Source organism: Scophthalmus maximus, chromosome 4 (genome assembly GCF_022379125.1).
Source record: "Scophthalmus maximus strain ysfricsl-2021 chromosome 4, ASM2237912v1, whole genome shotgun sequence".
Lineage (NCBI taxonomy): Eukaryota > Metazoa > Chordata > Actinopteri > Pleuronectiformes > Scophthalmidae > Scophthalmus > Scophthalmus maximus.
In genome coordinates this window covers 19,873,016-19,892,500 of record NC_061518.1, presented here as the reverse complement: position 1 = coordinate 19,892,500, position 19,485 = coordinate 19,873,016, and the positions used below count along the sequence as shown (strand labels likewise).

General features: G+C 45.8%; 1 protein-coding gene across 2 annotated transcripts in view; it reads left to right on the top strand.

Annotated features, from left to right (window-relative positions):
- Window positions 1-3,812, top strand: part of irx5a (iroquois homeobox 5a) — a 3,944-nt gene extending 132 nt beyond the window's left edge. Inside the window, exons 1-3 of one of the 2 annotated variants that reach the window (XM_035628881.2) lie at window positions 1-685; window positions 1,608-2,013; window positions 2,785-3,812. The exon at window positions 1-685 is cut by the window's left edge and continues 132 nt beyond it. In XM_035628881.2, coding sequence (XP_035484774.1) covers window positions 425-685; window positions 1,608-2,013; window positions 2,785-3,494 — 1,377 coding nt within the window. In that variant the 5' untranslated portion in view covers window positions 1-424 and the 3' untranslated portion in view covers window positions 3,495-3,812. The remainder of the gene's footprint in view (window positions 686-1,607; window positions 2,014-2,784) is intronic. The other variant, XM_035628882.2, reaches the window with a different exon arrangement.
- Window positions 3,813-19,485: the final 15,673 nt, after the last annotated feature.

Below are 19,485 nucleotides of genomic sequence, written 5' to 3'. Positions count from 1 at the left end.
CCTCAATTTCCAACTTAGCATCTTGGCAGGACATTTTTCCCAGGCAAAAGCCCCCGTCCGACGGGAAAAAAAAACAACTTCTGCACGGGCATGAGAGCGACGGTGCCACTCAGATAAGGGAGCACCAGAAGAAAAAAAAAAAGAAAAGAAAGAAAAGACAAAAACCAAAACGAGACAAAAAAAATCCGACGGGCAGTGGCTGTCTGGCAGCGACCAGAAATAATCCATCCCACAAAATCATCATAGCCGAGTTTTATTTGGTCACTTTCACTTCTTTCTTTTTTTTTTTCATTGTCATTTAGCGACAGACGGCGGGTCTGCACGCGCGCGGCTCTATGCGCTCCTCCGACAGCGGCGCATGAGAACATAAGCGGAGGGGGAAAAGTGCGCAAGTTAAGTGGCTTGTTCTCTCCGGCTCTTCAGCATGGCGTATCCTCAGGGCTACTTGTACCAGCCGTCCGCCTCCCTGGCGCTGTACTCGTGCCCCGCGTACAGCGCCGGCGTTCTCTCCGGACCCCGCACCGAGGAGCTCGGGAGATCCTCCTCGGGATCCGCGTTTGCGCCCTACGCCGGATCCACCGCGTTCACCGGCGGCTCGCCGGGCTACAGCTCCCACTTGCCGTACAGCGCGGACGCGGCGGCGGCGGCGGCCACATTCACCTCGTACGTGGTGAGTAAGCTCAAGGTGATTATTCGATGCGGTGGATGTGAACGCGGCGATACTTTCTTTTCTTTTGTTCTTCTTTTTTTTTGTTTGGCGGTGGAAGGTGTCCCTCTGTGTTTTAGTGGGTCTGGAGCTGAGGAGGGGGAAATGTGCGTCACTGGCGAATGCATGGAGAGGAAAATGAGAGAAAATGGCATGTCCAGAAAATGTGTCGTTGAGAAAAGAGAAATAATTGAATTGAGCAATGTGCTATTATGTGGTCCTTAGGTAAACTGAAGTAGTTTTATTATTATTACTTATGGAAGAGTGGGTCATGTCTCACCGAATTGGCTCGGTGCTCATAACTTGACAACAACGCAGCGTCTGACGGCAATTTAGGTCACTGCGTTTGTCTCTTGCACTTCTCGTGCCAGTTTTGGAAAACTTATATTTTGCAACTTTTGAACGAGGGAACAAAAACTTGTATTACAAGTGACTTTGTTGTGTACAGGCCTGTGGTTATACACGAAGGCTGATCCCATTAGAACAGGCAGGGGAGAAGCATGTTATACAGGCCCCATCGTGCATAATGATGACAAAAACGTTATTAAAATGATGCCGTTTTAATGGCGTGAGAAATTTGGTTGCATGTGGGGGCCAACATCAAATATATAGAAACACATAAGAGACGTAATATAATATGTCAAATGCACAATCAAGTTCAAACATACTCTGTTTAACATTCATGTCAAATTTGAGCTGGATTAAAGCCAGTGTATTCCTGTGTGTGCATGTGTGTGTGCGCGCGCGCGCGTGCGTGCGTGCCAGTGTGTGTGTGTGTGTGTGTGTCCGTGTTTGTCAAAGTAAGTTTTTGATCTATCATGTGGCAGTTTAGAAAAGAACCGTGGCTGAACTTTCCCAAACTTTTTTTTGTATTTATTCTTTTTTTTAATTATTATTACAGAGTTCTCCGTATGACCACACCACGGGTATGGCCGGTTCGATAGGATACCACCCTTACGCAGCGCCCTTGGGCACCTACCCTTATGGCGACCCGGCGTACCGTAAGAACGCGACCCGGGACGCCACGGCCACCCTGAAGGCCTGGCTCAGCGAGCACCGCAAGAACCCCTACCCCACCAAGGGCGAGAAGATCATGCTGGCCATCATCACCAAAATGACGCTCACCCAGGTGTCCACCTGGTTCGCCAACGCGCGCAGGAGGCTAAAGAAGGAGAACAAGATGACCTGGACCCCCCGGAACCGGAGCGAGGACGAGGAGGAGGACGAGAATATCGACCTGGAGAAAAATGACGACGACGAGCCGAGCAAGCCCACGGACAGGGGGGAGTCCACAGACACAGAAGCAGGTCGGTGGTGCAAGGGGGGTGGAAGAACATGGGGGAGAAGAAAAAAAATGAGGGAAAAAGAATCATCAATTTTTCATCGCAGTCGTTTCCACTCAGGGTGCAAAATTGATTGCTGGTTAATGGTGGTATATTATTTATAATGGGACAATTGCTTTAAATAATAATCACCTTGAACTCCCCTCGTTTGACTTCTGTGGAGCTGGAATTGCTGGTGACGCGAAGTGTTTAGCAGCCAATTTATCTTTAAGTGCATAATAAGGATACAGCTGGTGTACTGCCGGGCAAAAATAAAAAAAATAAAAATAAAAACGACTGCCATTGTATGATAATGATATATCCGTTGTTGAACGCCTATTATTCCAACTGCTAATATTAAATATTAAATACCCCCCCCCCCAAAAAAAAAAAAATCAAAATCAAAATAGTGTGTTCAGATTTTACCACCATGAGTTCATTCACATTTTTAAGGCTGGCACAAGTCTTCACGAGCTCAATTTATAACTCACTGAAAACACTGTTTTTAAAGGAAACCTGCATAAGTACCTGATTATTTTTATAGATCCGATTCCATTTTGCATTGGTGCTCACTCGCCTAACACACACACACACACACACACACACACACACACACACACACACACACACACACACACACACACACACACACACACACACACACACACACACACACACACACACACGTGTTACAGTTTTACACGTTGCAATGTTGGTCTTGTTTGGCGCTAATTCTGTTCTTTATTTGCGCTTTAGATCATAAACTGCTCAACCCAGGGGACGTGGGCTGTGACAGATTTAAAGAGGAGAGCCACGGCAAAGACACGGATCCCCTCCTGAGCGACTCGGAGTTAAAAGAGCAGGAGGAGCGGACTACAGACTCGCTGCCAGACTCCACCAAGCCCACCACTTCGTCTCCCTCGACGGTGCCCCGGGGGAGCCAGGGCGTTGCGCAACAAGACAAGCCGTCCGATCTGAGCCACGCACCGGGTGCGGTGACCAGCAACGTGACGTCTGTTATCCACTCGCCCCCCTCGGCCCCTAAGCCCAAACTCTGGTCCCTCGCGGAGATCGCCACGTCCTCGGACAGGTGTAAAAGCAGCGGCGAGGCGCCGCAGGCTTGTCCCGGCCTGGGCCAGAGCGCGGTCATGGGCACCAGCGCGTCCCCGTCGCGGTCCTCCCCCCAGTGCCCGCTCCCCAACAGCACGGTCCTGTCCAGGCCGCTGTACTACACCTCCCCCTTCTACCCAGGCTACACGAACTATGGTGGCAGCTTCGGACACCTCCACAGTAACCACGGCTCGGTCACCACGGGCTCCACGGCACATTTCAATGGATTAAACCAGACTGTGTTAAATAGAGCAGAGGCTTTGGTAAGGGAGAGCCAGAAAGTCAGAGGCCAAACGCAGGTAGATCTTTGTAAAGACTCCCCTTATGAACTAAAGAAAGGTATGTCAAACATTTAATATCTGATTCCTTTTTCCCCCAACTCACTCGGACTTTTATTTATTTTTTTGTGGTTGCATTAAAAAAAAAAGAAGAAGAAGAAAAGAGAATGCGACGAAGCGAATTCTAAGAACAGTTATTTTCTGAGCAAATGCTTATTCTGAAATTCTTAGTTTCTGGACGGTTCAATCCGAAAGTGTAACGAGAACGGTCTTAATCGCTGCAGCCGCCTGAGTCTATTTGTATTAAAGACTAACATGTATATTTAATGTAGCATTTTTGTATTTAAAAATGGACAACACACTATCTTTGAAGTAAATTATGGAGAAAAAAATATACATATATGTGAGTGTGCAGCGATTATTATTTTTATTTTGTTTGGGGGGGGGGGCAGCTGGGATTACCTTGAGCACGTGACGTGTCCAAAAGGGGTTTCAACGCCATGTTGATCTATATATGCGAGGTATTAATTCAATTTTGCACCGTGACAGATGCCTCAATGGTAATTATCATTTCAACAATATTATGGCCGAGGTCTGGAGATAAAGAGGGGGCCACGTTCAGGACTATATCTAAACAATGAATGGGCTCAGGTTCGCTTAGGTCGGTGTTGACATTCACATTTATTTATTTGTCGTGAATGAAAAAAAACATGTTGGTATATTTTGGCATATGGCTTATCACCAGAAGTTTCCCCTTCTTTAAAATACATTTCCAGGGCTTCGTTTCTGTCACTGAACGTGGATATTGATATAGCAACGACATGGAGCCGCAGTCGTTTAAGCCAATTACCTATCGTGTTTTATGCAGAGCAATCAGGTGGTGAACTCCGGTAATGAGCTCGATTTTATGCCAAATTTAGGCCTCATTACAATTTTTTTTCCAAGGCGTGGCAGAAGCTGTTTGGAAAAAGGGGGACGCGACCATGCATTTAGAACATACTGGCCTATTATGTGTCATTAATGGAGAGTCTCTTTAATGGCGCGTTGGCTGTGAAACATTTCTGTTTGGAGGGGAAATGCTGTGATACACGCGCGCACGCGCGCGCACACTGTGCAGCCGTTAGCCATGCAGGCACTGTCCTCTAACTCTTCCAACTTCTGCAGGTAGGTGTCACACTTGCTCCTGATTTCAGGGGGGGAGTCTTTGTTAATCCGTCACGGAGAGGCCGTCGCTGATCAAATGGCCTGGTTAAAAAGAAGGGGAGCCAATGGGGCGCGCACACGCACACGCACACTTATTATGAGGATTATAGCAATTTTGACAAGTGGATAACAAAAAAGGCAAGAATCTGACAGGCAGAAAAAAAAAGACATAAGGCTGTGTCCCACTGACACACTGGAGGGAACAAATACGGCCCTTTTGGTTTGTTTTTGATTTATTTATTTACTTGCCTTTCTCCTGATTTATGAATGCAAATAAATAAATACAAAATGCATTATTATAATAATAATAAAAATGGTAATAATTATTTATTTTTTTAGATTTTATTTCGAAGCCTCCTCAGGCAGTAGGCCACAAAGCCTACTGAGCATAGGCCTCAACACACACACACACACACACAATATATATATATATATATATATATATATATATATATATATATATATATATATATATATATATATATATATATATATATGGGAAAACATTTTCTTGTAATTTGTTTACTGCACATTTTAAAAGACAGAATTATTATATTATATTATTATTATTACTACTACTACTACTGGTGTTGTTATTGTTGACCTCCACTGAAGTGGGGCAGCATGATCTGCTTTATGGCGGCCATTAATCTCTATAGTTTACTTTTCCCCTCTGCAGTTTGAGATCTCCCCCGGGGTTTGTGAAATTCCCTCAGCCTTAATGTCCCCCTGCCCGGCCCCTCTATTTTAATCTGACAGAGTGTGCTGGAGCAGTGATTGCGACACATCAGCCGGCTAAATAGCATAATTATGTTTTTCTTTGCCGATCCCCAGGGGGACTGGACTGTTCGATGCAATGTCCCCTCAGAGAGCATTAGAGTTTTATTAGAAACCGCGTTGTTTTCCCAGAATTGATTGAGGGGGGCAATGTTTCACAGCGACAACACACACACACACCCACACACGCACGCACGCACGCACACACACAGAGAGAGTATTTTCTAGGGTGCAAATCATCGGTGTGAGGCTGTAGGTAAATACTGTGACGTGTCAAATAGGCTGTGTGTGTGTGTGTGTGTGTGTGTGTGTGTGTGGTTGTGGTGGGGTGTGGGGGTGCAGAGCCAGTTGATTGTTATTCCAATTCACCTTTGTGACATAAAATGCACGGGCAATGTTTGGAGGGTGATCATCTAGATCCTGAAGAGAGGGCAGGCAAGATAAAACATGTCTGACTATTGAAAATGTTTTTTCAATTAATTTTTTTATCCAGTGTTGATTAAGGGAGATTTTGTGTGTGTGGATTTTTATTTTTTTATTTTGTTTCCAAAAGGACATTGAAATCTAACTTTCAGCTTCATGTGCCCCCACTGCTGCTGATCAAATCACACCCAGTGGGAGAGAGGTCTTTGATGCTGCTGTACAGTCTGCATTCATCCTGTGCACTGTAATTGATTATACAGCCTATTCATCATAATCATCATTATTATTATTAGATTTTTTTTACTCCTACTACTTACTATATGTCCCTGTCGAAAATGTGTGGTTTCAAATATTTAATATTTTAACAGCAAAAAAAAATATGGGAGGGCCCTCGACAGATTTGTGAAAAAAATATGTCCTCACAATTAAAAAAAAAATCTATAATAAATATACATAGACAGAAATATATTTGTGGGCGTGACAAAAGTCAGTCGATTCAGCCCAGACTCCTCGAGGAAGCGGAGCGAGAGCATTTGCAAACCCGTCATCAGAGGCACGACGGCCCGCGGGGGAGATCCTCTCTGCAACTTTATACAACTTGGTGCCCGGCTTCCCCTCCACTTGAATGGCGTGTCGGCTCATTGTTGGGATCGCTCCAGAGTGAGAATACTAAGTAGGGGTGAAACCGTTCCCACGTGTGAAAGGGGGGTGGTGGGGGTTTAATCCGACAGGAGGAGAAGCGGAGGAGAAAAGAGGAGGATAAGGTCTGCACCCTTCACTCCCGACTTTGTTACTGTGCAGCGGCAGATTCCGGAATGTTTGAGGGGGGAGGAAAAAAATGTTTCTTTTTACTGTCCTCGTGTCAAAGACCACCCCCCCACACACACAACAACAAACTTAAAGTAAAGGCCAGTGGTAATGAATGAAGTCTGAGGGCCGCGACTTAAGGTGAATTCAAATGCACTGAAGTAATTATTGCAAATATACTTCATTATAGTCCAAATATCTAAAATCGAATAATTGCCTAAGTATGTCTGAATTACTCCAGATGGGCCAAATAAAAGGGGGAAAGGATAACAAAAAAAATCCTACATAATAATAAAAACGAAATCCATTTTCTTTTAAAAACACATTGACAGTAAAATCATCGTTTTCCTTTTTGTCTACAGAAATCCACGCACAGATGATTTTGGGGGGCTTCTATGTCGCTGATTGCACTTTATATTTATGCACATTTCCTCTATGTGACATATGGTAGCACGAGGGAGAATTTCAATGGTGACTTAAAAATTGAGCTAATATTAAAACAATGATGAATGACGAAATCAAACCGCCACGTGAAGTGAACGAATGAGGGAAAGTTGACTCTCACCTTGCACGTGCTCCCGCGTTATCCCTTTATTACTTTTACTATACCTGGGCAGGTTTTATCACAGATGGAGACACGTCATCCAAAATTCACCTGAGATAATTAGATATTTAGACAGCTAAGCTATTTTTTCCCCCCACTGAAATTTACGCAAAAACATCCACGCCGAAATCATGGCACAGGCTAAACTGAAACCTATCCAAGAGGGTGTTTCAATGTGCAACGTTCATTGCTCCTATCAAATGCTGTGCACCTGATAGTCTACTGGAGATCAGTTTACTTGTTTATAAAAAAATTAAAAAAAAACCCGGACCTAGTGCAAACGGCTGAGATATCAGAAGTTTGGCAGGGGCCGCGCTGCAGCCAGGGGCCAACAGATTAGACACCTGCCACCACCGGGCGGCTCCGCGAACGGCTCTCAGATGCTGCTGCGCGTCGGAGCACAAGGTGAAACCGAAACCTGTTGATACGCGCACGCACTGCACAATATCCCCGGAGCGGGACCGAGCAAGCAAAGGCCCCTGAGAGAGACACGGAGAGAGAGAGAGAGAGAGAGAGAGAGAGAGAACGGCCCTCTACGCGATATACGACACATACTTGAGTTGGGGTCAAACTCGGCCCAAACGTGTAAGCAGACACCCGCATGTAGTTGACCGTGCGCGGAGGCTTCGCAGGGGGACATGGGGAGGCGCAGCACGACTGTTGCCAAGTGCGATGTGGAACAGGGTTTGAAAGAAAAGCAGGGCGGCGTTTCTTCTTCTTTTATTTCCTTTTTTGTTTCTCTTTCTTTCTCCCAGAAAAAGGAGCTCGTTCATATCAGTGCCTCGGCTGTCGAGATGTGTTTCTGTGTTTCCCCCGGATTTTTCACGTTTGCTCTTCAAAAAACCAATAAAAAAAAAATAGCCTTCCACTTCAACAGCAAACAGAACAGTGAAAATGTTTCACAGAGGCCAGATGTGTGCATGTGGCAGGCAAACGTCCCCCCCTCCACATTGAAATAGAATAGCTCTTGGACGTTATTGTTTGGTTTGTTTACAGGCGTTTTCGTGTCAGTCTTTGCACAGTGTGGCACAAGAACATGGACACCCAGGTCCTTTTCTTCTTCTTTTTCATTCATTTCTACACGTAAAGGAGTGAAGGGTTCGGCTTTCAGCGAGGTTCAGTGAAGAGTTAACTGCTCCCAGCTACTTAATCATCATCATTTTGCCAAATGAGAAGGCTAATTAAGGACACTAGACTCCAGCTCCAGTCCTCTGGCGAGACACGAGACCACCGGAGTCCACATGTGCACAGTGAAACAACTAGTAAAACCAATACTTATTCTATACTTTTTGCTTCCAAATCCCACTGTCACTCAAACAACTTTTTTACAAAATGTGTGTATAGGCCTACTGCACCCACTTTTGAAACCTGGGGGGGGGGGGGGGGGGGGGGGGGGGGGGGGGGGGGGGGGGGTGAATGAGTCTCCAGCCTCCAACGTTCATGTTGAGCAGCGGCATATAACGGTCGTCCACACGCTCAGAGTAAAACGAGCCAGATAAGGTGGCGGAGAGTGATTTACCTCCATTTCTTTGCACTTCGCGGACTGTTTTTCTATTTCTCCGTAGAGGGTCCTCTGGGACAGATTACACGTGTAATTTTCAGCTGTGAGATGTTTTAAGTGACCTCCCCCCTCCCCAACATAAATAAAACATTTCTATGAAGAAGGAAAAGGAGGAAGAAAAAAAAAACATTAAGGAAGAGTGATGAACTATGAAGTCCGAGGAGGCCAGGGGGGGCCGGGGGTCGGGAGAACTGAGGGATTCAGTTCCAGTGGCAAATAATAACACATCTATTTGGGTATGAATGGGCTTTTAAAACGTATTCATTGCTATAAAATAAAATTAAAATTAAAAAATCTAACTTTTTAGACGTGATCATCAAAATTCAAGGTTGGATAATCAAGGCTGAATTCAACCAAAATGTTACCATTGAATTTTTTTAAATGCAATACTGGTTTGTTAGAAATGACATTAAACACACACACAACAAACACACACAACAAACACACACACAACACACAACACACACACACACACACACACAGTGAAAGCACCTTGACTCCTTGAAAAAGGGGGCTGCTCATTGACCAATCTGCTCTGACAGCAGTATGGCGTGAGCTTCTGACCCTGTGACTGCAAAGGCCCTGTGTTCAGTGGCCATGTAAGGGCTCACTGGATCTCACACTGGGGGTCTCTGCCCTGCCCTGGAGGAGGTGACGTGTGCACGCACGCACACGCACGCACGCACACAATATGCAGGAAGGACTCGTATTCCACGCCAAAGCCCCCCAGGTATACGGCCACAGTGCAGCGATTGAGCGCATCCAGTCCGGAGGTGGAGACATCGGTGGGCTCTTCCTCCGGTGAGCACAACCAGCGGACCCCACTCCTGAGACGAATGCCCGCGTGTTCTGTGACACGACATTGCGACCTCACACAACGCAGCATCCTTTTCGGGAGTTTTTTCAATCACGCATTGCCTATTAAAAATGATAGAAAATATAACAGCCTTGTAGTATTCATCTCTTCCTACTGTGCTACATCGGTGTTTGTGTCTCTGTAGATGCGATTTGTAAATGTGTTAAATGGTCATAATCTAGTGGCTGTGGTTTGTGAGGAAACATTGCAATCTATGTAGAACCAGGCCCTCTGATATCATTATATTAACGGCTGTGATGAAGATTGATGAACTGTTTTCTTTCGGTGAATTCACAGGGTCCAGGAGGGAGGAGGGGGGTACCGAGCCGCCCGACTGTTTATTTACATTTGCCCTTTTCAAATGATCCCTTTCTTCCCAACATCTGCTCCACATTACCACACAGATATCAGTCCTAATGACCGCTATAATGCCTGTGCTCACACATTCGCTCAAGCACGAGCACATACACCGGCCAGCAACGTTACCATTATCCACCGCTCACCTGGGACACTTTACCCTCTCCCAAACACCTCGCACAACAAATGGACCTCCTCTAACCGCCGGCCCCCTTTTTGTTTGCTCCGAGCTTTCCCCCCCATTTTTCCTCCCAGTGTGGTGTAGTTTGATGGATGCAAATGGGCACTTACTTAATTGGATCAGTTCCCAGGATGGAGATAAACGGGGCAATGCCTATTCCTTTTTAAAGCCCCCCCCCCTTCTTCGCAGGTTATTTTGAGCCCTGCTCAGTTCAGCAGAGTGTGGAGACAATGCTAAAGGAGGGCCGAGGAGACACTGCCACCGCTGGACTCGTTCAAAACTCCACGCTCCAGACTGGCCCCTCACTCCCACACGATGAGGAGCAGGAATGGGCCCACATGTGTAACAGCGTGTCCGTGCCAATTTAGGAAACTGCCTGCAAGTGACTGTCCAATCGCAGGCTGCTCTGTGGTTTCTCTTCGGTGAATGCAGGTAGCTTCCAGGTCTCATCGTTCAACAGACAAATTAGACGGTAGCCAAAACTGAGCATAAACACAGAAGAGAACAAATCAATTCAGTTCCTGCCTGCGCTTGTTCACATTACACTTATGTGTCAGACATTAGCAGATAATTACAGATGCAATGTATTTGATAGTTTCTTTTTTTTTTTTTCTGCCTGAACTCCAATACCCCCCCCCCACAACCCAAAAAAGAAAATCAAACCGTGGCCGCATGCCAGTGGGAGTGTGTTGGCTGCTGCGAGGTGGTTTACAGCCAACTCCAATAGGTAATCTCATCAGAGAGGGGCTTTAAACAGATAAAGACCACCCCTAACTACCCCCCCCTCCAACTGCCTCCCTTCCCGCATTGAGACCTCCCATCTTACACACTTACTGAGCGCTGCCGATACCTAGAGCAGGCAAACGTGGCCAGCCGCAAACCAGGCTCAAATCATCTATTGACCTCATTTTCAATAAAGGAGCCGTTTCCAGTCTGATGGATGATTTGTTGGGCTTGCATGGGACGGCCATCTGGATGGAAGGATATGATCGCGGTAGTAGGTATGCATCAACTGCCAGCCAGGATTCTCTGCATAGACTAAAGCTCGCAAGCTTGCAGCTCCGTGTCTGTCCGCGTGTCCCATTCCAGCGAATGTGTTTAAAACCAGACGAGCTTAAAAAGAGAGAAAGAAAAGGGGGGACGACGAGCTAATTGAATTTTGCACCATATGGTCACTATTGGCTCAGGTTTTTTTTTTCATCTCAAGTCAAACACGGGGTTATTTTGATCCAATATGAGAAAATCCCTGGTTGCATCTGGAGACATAACAGCAGTTCATTCAGTTATCAAAAGCTTTGTAGCCGGGCCTCTTTGTTGCAGACTAAAAAGGAGGAATCCAAAACAAATGTGTGAAAGAGCTCCGGCTGAAGTAAAACCTCTTGTCCCACACAGCTTTTTTTTTTGCTTTTTTTTTTTTGGGGGGGGGGGGGGGGGGGGGGGGGGGGGGGGGGGGGGGGCTCAGACTGGGTTCACAGTAGCTGCACTTAAAGTATAGAAAGATCTGATTTATTAGCTTGTCAGGGGAAGCATTGTTCAAGAAAGCAATCAAAAAGCACTTACCTAGCTCCTCTACAATTACTCCTTTTTTCACTGGCTAATTTGTGTAACTCCCATGGAGAGGCTGGCAAAGAGTTTGATGAGGCATATAATGATGATTAATGAATTTATTGCCCTGCTGCTCATCAAACGGTTGTAGTATATACTTCTCTCCCTTTCTGCCAATGTGTTGCGCAGGCTCCAGGGCGACAGAGGGGCAGGGATGACATAGTGTCGCCCTCCTCCCCGATGCCTCCCTTTGGCCGTTAATCTGAGTGGCCTGATGGGCATGAGAATGCAGCGAGGGTCTGTGGCAGAGTGGGAGCACAATGGACAGTTTAATAAAAAGGTTAAAACTGGAAATATGAGTAAATGTGCTGTGAGGGACACATGCTCTCAACTTTCAGCCTCTGATCACTTTTGTGGGAAACACAGGGGGGGTAACCAGATCCACGCGGCTTCGTCTGCCATCCACCGCCACAACAACCTCTTGCAGTCCCCCGAGCACCAGCCTCAAAGGGAGCAGGGGGGGGGGGCTACCAAGTCCTATGAGTCAACGAAAATAGACAATCTACATGGGAAGCGACAGCCATGTTGAAAAATTAAAGTGGGGTGTTTCCCATATGCAATTATTCTGTTCAAACAAGGCCTGCTCTCATCGCAAATGACGCTTCGAGTTGGAGGGGGTAGTGGTGTGCTCGTGAAGCAGTCACTATGGGGTCAAAAGAACTTCTGCATATTTGCTAAATAAGCCCAACCCCCCCCCCCCCCCCCCCCCCCCCCCCCCCCCCCCCCCCCCCCCCCCCCCCCCCCCCCCCCCCCCCCCCCTCCATCCAGCCTGATCCCATAACTCTGGGGTCACGCATCACTCAGTTCAACATTATATAGGATGTTTACACTTGATTACACCCCATGCCTTCCTACCCCCTGCTCTTTGGCCAACTGTGCTTTATTAAGTCCTCACTTGTTCACCCTTGCTGGCAACTAAAGAACGCATTGTTGCTGCATCCCCCCAACAACAACACCACAACTACCACACACACATGCCTACACACAGCCCCACCCCCACCATCGCTCCCCTTTGAGAGCAGTTCCCCCGATAGGCCGTTTCTGGATCCACTGATTCATTAGGTTGCTCCCTTAAATACATCAAAGAGCTCCTTCGCTCACACAATAAACCAATAAAAGCAATTATAACCCCCGTATATCTTCGAGGCAACGTGGCTCTCTTGAGTGTTCACATTAGATAATGAAAGAGTTTGATGACATAAGTTTTCTGAGAAAGCTCACTTCAGTCGCTTTCTAGTGTGCATGTACTCTTCCGCTGATGTTGCTTCGTTGCAAGTGTGCCGTGCGAAATAACACATGGCACAGTTTCTCCCCCCTCTTAGAAAACATTAATGTCCCCATATATCATAATTTCTAATCAAAATGTGCAGCTATATAAAGTCTTCGCAAGCATTGCAAGAAGCCCCTGCGAATGCAGCGGTGCTTTGCCGGTCATGTGTTCAAAATTAAATGTTATCCGTTAAAGTTTGTAAAATATTCATTGCCCTCCCTCGCTCTCTCCCTCCCTCTGTTTGATGGAGTGGTTTCGGCGGAGGCCACTCCGGCTCTTCTAACCTCTTGCACCAGCGTGGTGGAGATGAAATGCACTTGTCAAAGGGAAAAATTCAGCGCTGTGTGATATTGCTCCTCAAAACAAAAGACGCCTAGCCAATCAGGGGAATCGGCAGATGCAGATCACGGCGATACATTTTTCATGAGCAATGTTTCATCCTAGAGCGGATGAAAGGGAAGAAGGGGAAAGTGGTTATTAGACAAAAGATGGAATCAACAGAGTGAAAAATGGCGTGAAGAATGAAGTTTCTAAATGGGTGCTTTGCTTCACAAACTCCTTGCGTGCATATGGTATTGTACTGCATATGGTATGCTAAGTGGGAAGAGTTAAAGACCTCCCATCACAGCAGCGTGGTAGCTGAGATGTGATCTCAACCGCGCCATCGTTGCACCAAGTTTAGTTAGAACGTTTTTGTTTTTTTCTGGCTTGTTGGAAACAGTCAGTCAGCGGGTTCACTTGCATATATCACCAATAAGTTATAATCACGCTGTCTGTCGCCTGTGGGAACCCTGGAATTTTAATGAATGATGCTTCCATAAGTGAGCTGGAGTCTGTCTGGACGGAGCGAGTGCTTGTGGAGCAGACCTTGTTCAGACAGTGTGTGTAAATGATTTTTCAGGTTGTCTCGAGTCTACAGGTGCTAGATGGATGAAGTTTGCCACGTGTGATGATTAGAGGTATGAAAGGGGATGCTTACAGAATCCCGATTTTAACTGACAGACTGAATTGACCTGTTGCAGTAAATACTACACACCTGACAACAAGTACAGTTGTATCCAGAGTGTGTGTATTGCCAGTAAATAACAGATGCAGCTTTGAGTTTGTAGTGGATTAAGATGAGGTTGTGAACACAAAGTACCAAGCTGCTCCAGGGGAATTGTGAAAAACATCAGGGGACAAAGCGTGTGTTTTTTTTCTTGTACTGCCATAACTTGAACTGTTTGCCTAAGATAAACTGAAAAATGGTTTAGCTGCTTCCCTGTGTACTGCCAGACTAGCAGAGGACGACTGCACGATCTCCTCCAGTCCTTGACCCGTCGACTGACTCACAAATGCACCGACTTCATTAGCGGGTCACCAGTCGGTGCTCGCACCGTCATTAGTAAATACACGAGTATTGACACACACACATAAAAAACCTTACGCACATTATGTCATCGACCAGAGCGGTTTTACCTACAAGGCTACTGGGTGTGGAGCTGACGAAAGGTCACTCCACCAATTATCCACAATCCACCTGAGGCAGTCAATAACAAGTAAAACCCCTGATTCATTATCGAAATTGCACGGTTAAAAACTCAGAGTAAAGTAGAAAAAAAGAGATATATGGAGCGGCAAAATATGCATACAGTTAGACAGTTCTAGTTTGTGTGCATAATTGCTTTAATGTGGGCCATTAAGCCTAAGTGGATATGATTTTACTGTCTGCCCTACACTTGAATATGATCCCTGCCATGATCAATACTTATGATTCGTAAGTCACCAGCCATCGACAGCACAGTGCAATAGTAAAAGTGTTCGACCTTGTGAGGAAGAACTCCTCGTTCTTGAGATTATCAAAGGGCACACGGATGCTTGGGGACAAAGGAGAAAGTCTGCAAACACAGGCACAAACTGCAGACACAGTTAGAGACACATGCACTTTCACAAACTATGGCTGCCCTTTTCTTTCAACAATAACGTCAGGCTACATGCACACAACAACATTTAGTTTTATAACGCATTACTGTTGCTATGTTTGCGCCTGAGCTCCTATAATAGAGAAGTTTTGAAACGCTGATAGCCCCGTTTTAGTTTGAAAACTCTGGGCCTGCATTATAGCATAGAGAGGCTGAAATTGAAACATTTGGAAACAATGAAGCAGTCTCCCATATTCGCTTTCTGATTGGTTCTTATCAGTCACAACTCGACAGTTCCCCCTCATCTTACTTTTCATTGTTCTTTTTTTTTTACTTGTTGATTCTCATTCATAGTACTTTCTGCAAATAAAGCTGTTTTCAGACATGAATTCATGAATTTCCAAAGTTTGCCATTGACACAGCAGGAGATTGCGCGAGTCAGACATGTTCACAACAGCGGGGGAATTTGTGGAACATTCAGGCGAGGGGAAGCCTGATAACAGCCCGGGTTAAGTGCCCACTTGCACACCATGAATCTTCCGGAGATTTTCCTGCTGTATCCATACATGGACTCACTCGGATATTTTGCGGAACTTTTACAAAGGGGAAATGTCCAGGGAAACATTCTGCGGACATCCGAGTTCTCACATACAGCCCCCCCCCCCCCCCCAAGACAAGTTGTCAAAGTGTCCGGACTTCAGTGCATGTGTGAAAGCAACTTGAGCAACCAACTGCAGAGTAGACAATTTGCTTCCTGTTTACACTGGCCGGCGCATGCACACCTACTTGAATAGTGACATACGGCTTCAGGTGTGTTGGCATGGATGGAGATTTTTACTAATACGGAGCTACAACGCTTGTAAAGACGGGGATTGTTGTAGTTTCAAAATGCTTTTATAAAATGAAAACATATTACTATCCGTGTAGCCTCACTCTATTGCAACATTAAAAGGAGATATAATATGACATCAAATTAAAAGAATGCATGCATGCAGAAGGAAGGGTTTAATAACGTGAGGGAGAAATACGTGAGGCTTTGACTGGGCTTCTGTCCCATACATTCTTTCTCATGTATGGAAGTGACAAAAACACACGTATACGCACACACGTGCTTCAGATTTGACATTGAGCCTGAGTGACTCAAACAAGAGAGGATAACTCTTTGCAAGGTGACAGATGGATAAGCGGCGCTATCTCAGGCAGTAATCTTGGAATAGTTTGAGACACTTTGTGTTTTGGCAACAGACGAACACGATATGTGATCCCCCCCCCGAATGAATGAGCAATGGTGTTTCAAGAGAGAGGAATCTGGTTTTGATTCGTGTTGTGTCATGTTATTACCGTAGGCGATCAGACACCAACATCTGGCACGATCACCTCCCAATCCAAGGAAAATGTCATTGGAAGATAAGACAAAAATCTGACACGCCACCGGTAAATAGCTGGATTACTGATTATCTCTGTGATCTGGCTATGATATACGTTTTCCACAGTGAGAAACGTACGCCAGTGCATGTATGTGCGAATACATTAAACATTAATCAGTCATCTCAGGTTCTGAGGCATCCAAGACCAATTAAGGTGTACTTGCCTGCGATCAATAGAGAAAACATCAGAGAGGAAGAACTCCCAACCTCATTAGTATTAGTAAACCCTGACACTGGTCAGTCAGTTTGTTGATAAAAATCTGTGTCTCAATTCTCCTGTGATCATGTCTACATGTGTCTGCACACACGCGTGCATGTGCATCGTACAACAATACGAGCATTAGCAAATTAATATGAACACTTTGAAAAACATGCTGGGGATGTGTAAGCATGAAAGACTTTACTTTTAAGTGGTAATTAAGACACAAAGATCAGTTCAGCCCCTCTCCTCCGCCTGCCAGTCATTCATGCGGATCCAGCACGGTGTTATTCTTGTATCAACTTGTCCCGAATCTCGTGTTTCCACTCAAGTCGACTCACCGCAGGCATTTTTTTTTTGACCAGTGATTGGGGCAAAGTTTTACTGAATTCTGTCTCTGCTGTCTGTCCGGGTGAGTGGGGCCAAGTCTGAGAGAAGCACGACCAGACCAGAGGCACCCAAACACAACACAACCATCAAATGCTGGTAGCATGAGGAGCCGGAGTACACAGGGCTATTAGTTGTGAATGATACGGTTGAAGTTACTCCCGTGAACTTTGCTGTGACTCAACGCTTGGGACTGTTTGGAGGGGAAGGAGTTCTCGGGGAGAACCACTTTTGTTGTGTGTGCGTGTGTGTGTGTGAGTTGGGGAATGGCCTAAGAGTTGATATTTATCCTAGCAGCCACACAACTCCCCTCTTTGTTTCCACACATAAGCGCTGCCACTCTTTTTCCTTCACCAAGTGCAACGCAACACGTGTTGTGTGACCACACTCGCTGTCTCTCCCTCTGTCTTTCACCCTCTCACTCCCCTCTGCGCCGAAACCCGGTTATTAACACAAACACTGGCTGACACTTGTTTGCGCTTTTAATTGTGTCTGGATGTTATGTCTCTTGCGAACACATACATTAGCATTTCTCGGGCACAGCATAATCACTCCTCCGACCGCAACGCCATGCAGGCAGAGCACAGGAAATTACCACATGCAATCATGTTTGCTGCACAAGCACATTTGGCTCCGCTCAGCTCCTGTATAGTCTGCCACCGCGGCCTCTAACTTTGTGTCGGGGCTTGTGAGTAAGTGCCCTTTGGAGAGGCCAATTCATTTCAGCCCACGTTTCGCAAGTGAAATGACGGTAAATTGAATTACAGAAATGGTCCTTTCCAGTAATGTCAATAGTATGAAATAACATGGAATAACACATGGAAATACAGATGACAATAGTAAATTGATGGTGCTTTTCTTCCTTGTCGGTAAGAGTCAGTATCTACAGTCTGCTTAGAAAATACCAGCAGGACAAGAAACTAAGGACACAACAGCACTTTTTTCTAGCGTGGCAACTTCACACGAACACTCAAATGATTCTGACTGTCAGAACACATTTGGTTTTTTCTCCTGCTGATACAATACGATCGGCACAAAGAAAAACCTCCCACTCTCCAGGCCTCTCCCTGCGTACTGTGAACAAAGCAGTGGCGTGCCAAGGATTACACTGCATGTCCCAATGAAATATGTATATAGCCGTGTGTCATCAATGACATGGTTTCTACAAAGGGCTGCACCACGTACACAGGAACGTGTGTTTCTCTGATTCTATTCCCTTGGCTGTAATGGGTGTAGGCACAAGAAAAGGCTCATCTGGGGGGATAATTAAGCCTGACATCAATGTATTTGGTGTGCATCTTAACACATTTCACTGAACCACTCATTTACTTTATTTTAATAACTTCTAGAATGAAAAAAAAGAGCATGCAATAAAGGGGCTCAGTGCGCCAGCTGGCATTGTTTCTGAATTAAACGCACCAAATATCGTCAGGAAATAAAAATTGTTTTCCTGCGGATGGGGGGGGGGGGGGGGGGGGGGGGCTAATCTACTCAGTCATGGTGGTTTGAAGAGGGAATGTTTTCAAGTTTTAACAGGGTTGGTTCCAGCATTCCCACCACCACCACAGTGATCTAACTAGAAGAGGGGCTTCTCTTTCCCTCTCTCTGCCACCACAGGGAAAGGAGGTTACAAGGATGAGCTGTGAATAACAACCTGGAACCGCCTCAGCAAACCAGCTCGAATGCCTCGGACCTGTCAAGTGCTACTGATGATGAAATGATATTTATCAAGGAGAGCATTGTATCGTCGGTGTACAGCAAACTTCCAAGTGGTAATTGGAGGACAGGCTTTTTTGTATTCATTACAAGAGCAAAGCCCGAGGCTGAAGAGCAACCGGATAATCTCCTCCCGACTCAGGCGCCCACAATGAACACAAAAGCACGAGAACTATAACAGTTTGACAACAATCAAGTACAAGAAGGTGCAACCGGTGTTAGCTGGTTGCCTCTAGCTGCCTGGCTCCAGGTCTCAGGTGTCCGCTCCTCTACAGGTATGTATGACCATAATGGAGTAGTTAAGAGGGCCTCTTGTCGTGGGCCCTTCCCTCCTGTCTCGGCACACTGACTCCAGTGTGAACAGGGGTGCCTGGCCGATTAAGTGCAGTCTTGTTAGATTGAGTATTACACAATGGAAACTGTCATGCGGCTTGTAATGAGTAATTGAACTTGGAGCCATTTTGCTTGAGAATATTCAGACCCAGCTCGATTGTATTTCACTTGGAAAAAGCTGACAGACCCGGACACTGCTTGCTCAAAGGCTTGTTGTTTCATTTTTTTGGAGCAAAGGCTGTTGGGGAACAATTTTCAGAGCTTTTCCCAAATGGCTTTATATCCAGTAGAGTTGCACCCTCCTTCTCTTATGTACCCAAAACCACAGTCCACCCCCGCCCTACAACCCCCACAATGCTTTCTCACAACCCACCCCACCCTCACTGGGACTATTTTGTCCTCTGGAACTTTCATTACAAGAAGAGGATAAAAATACAGCATCCTGTGAATTTATGGTTCCTT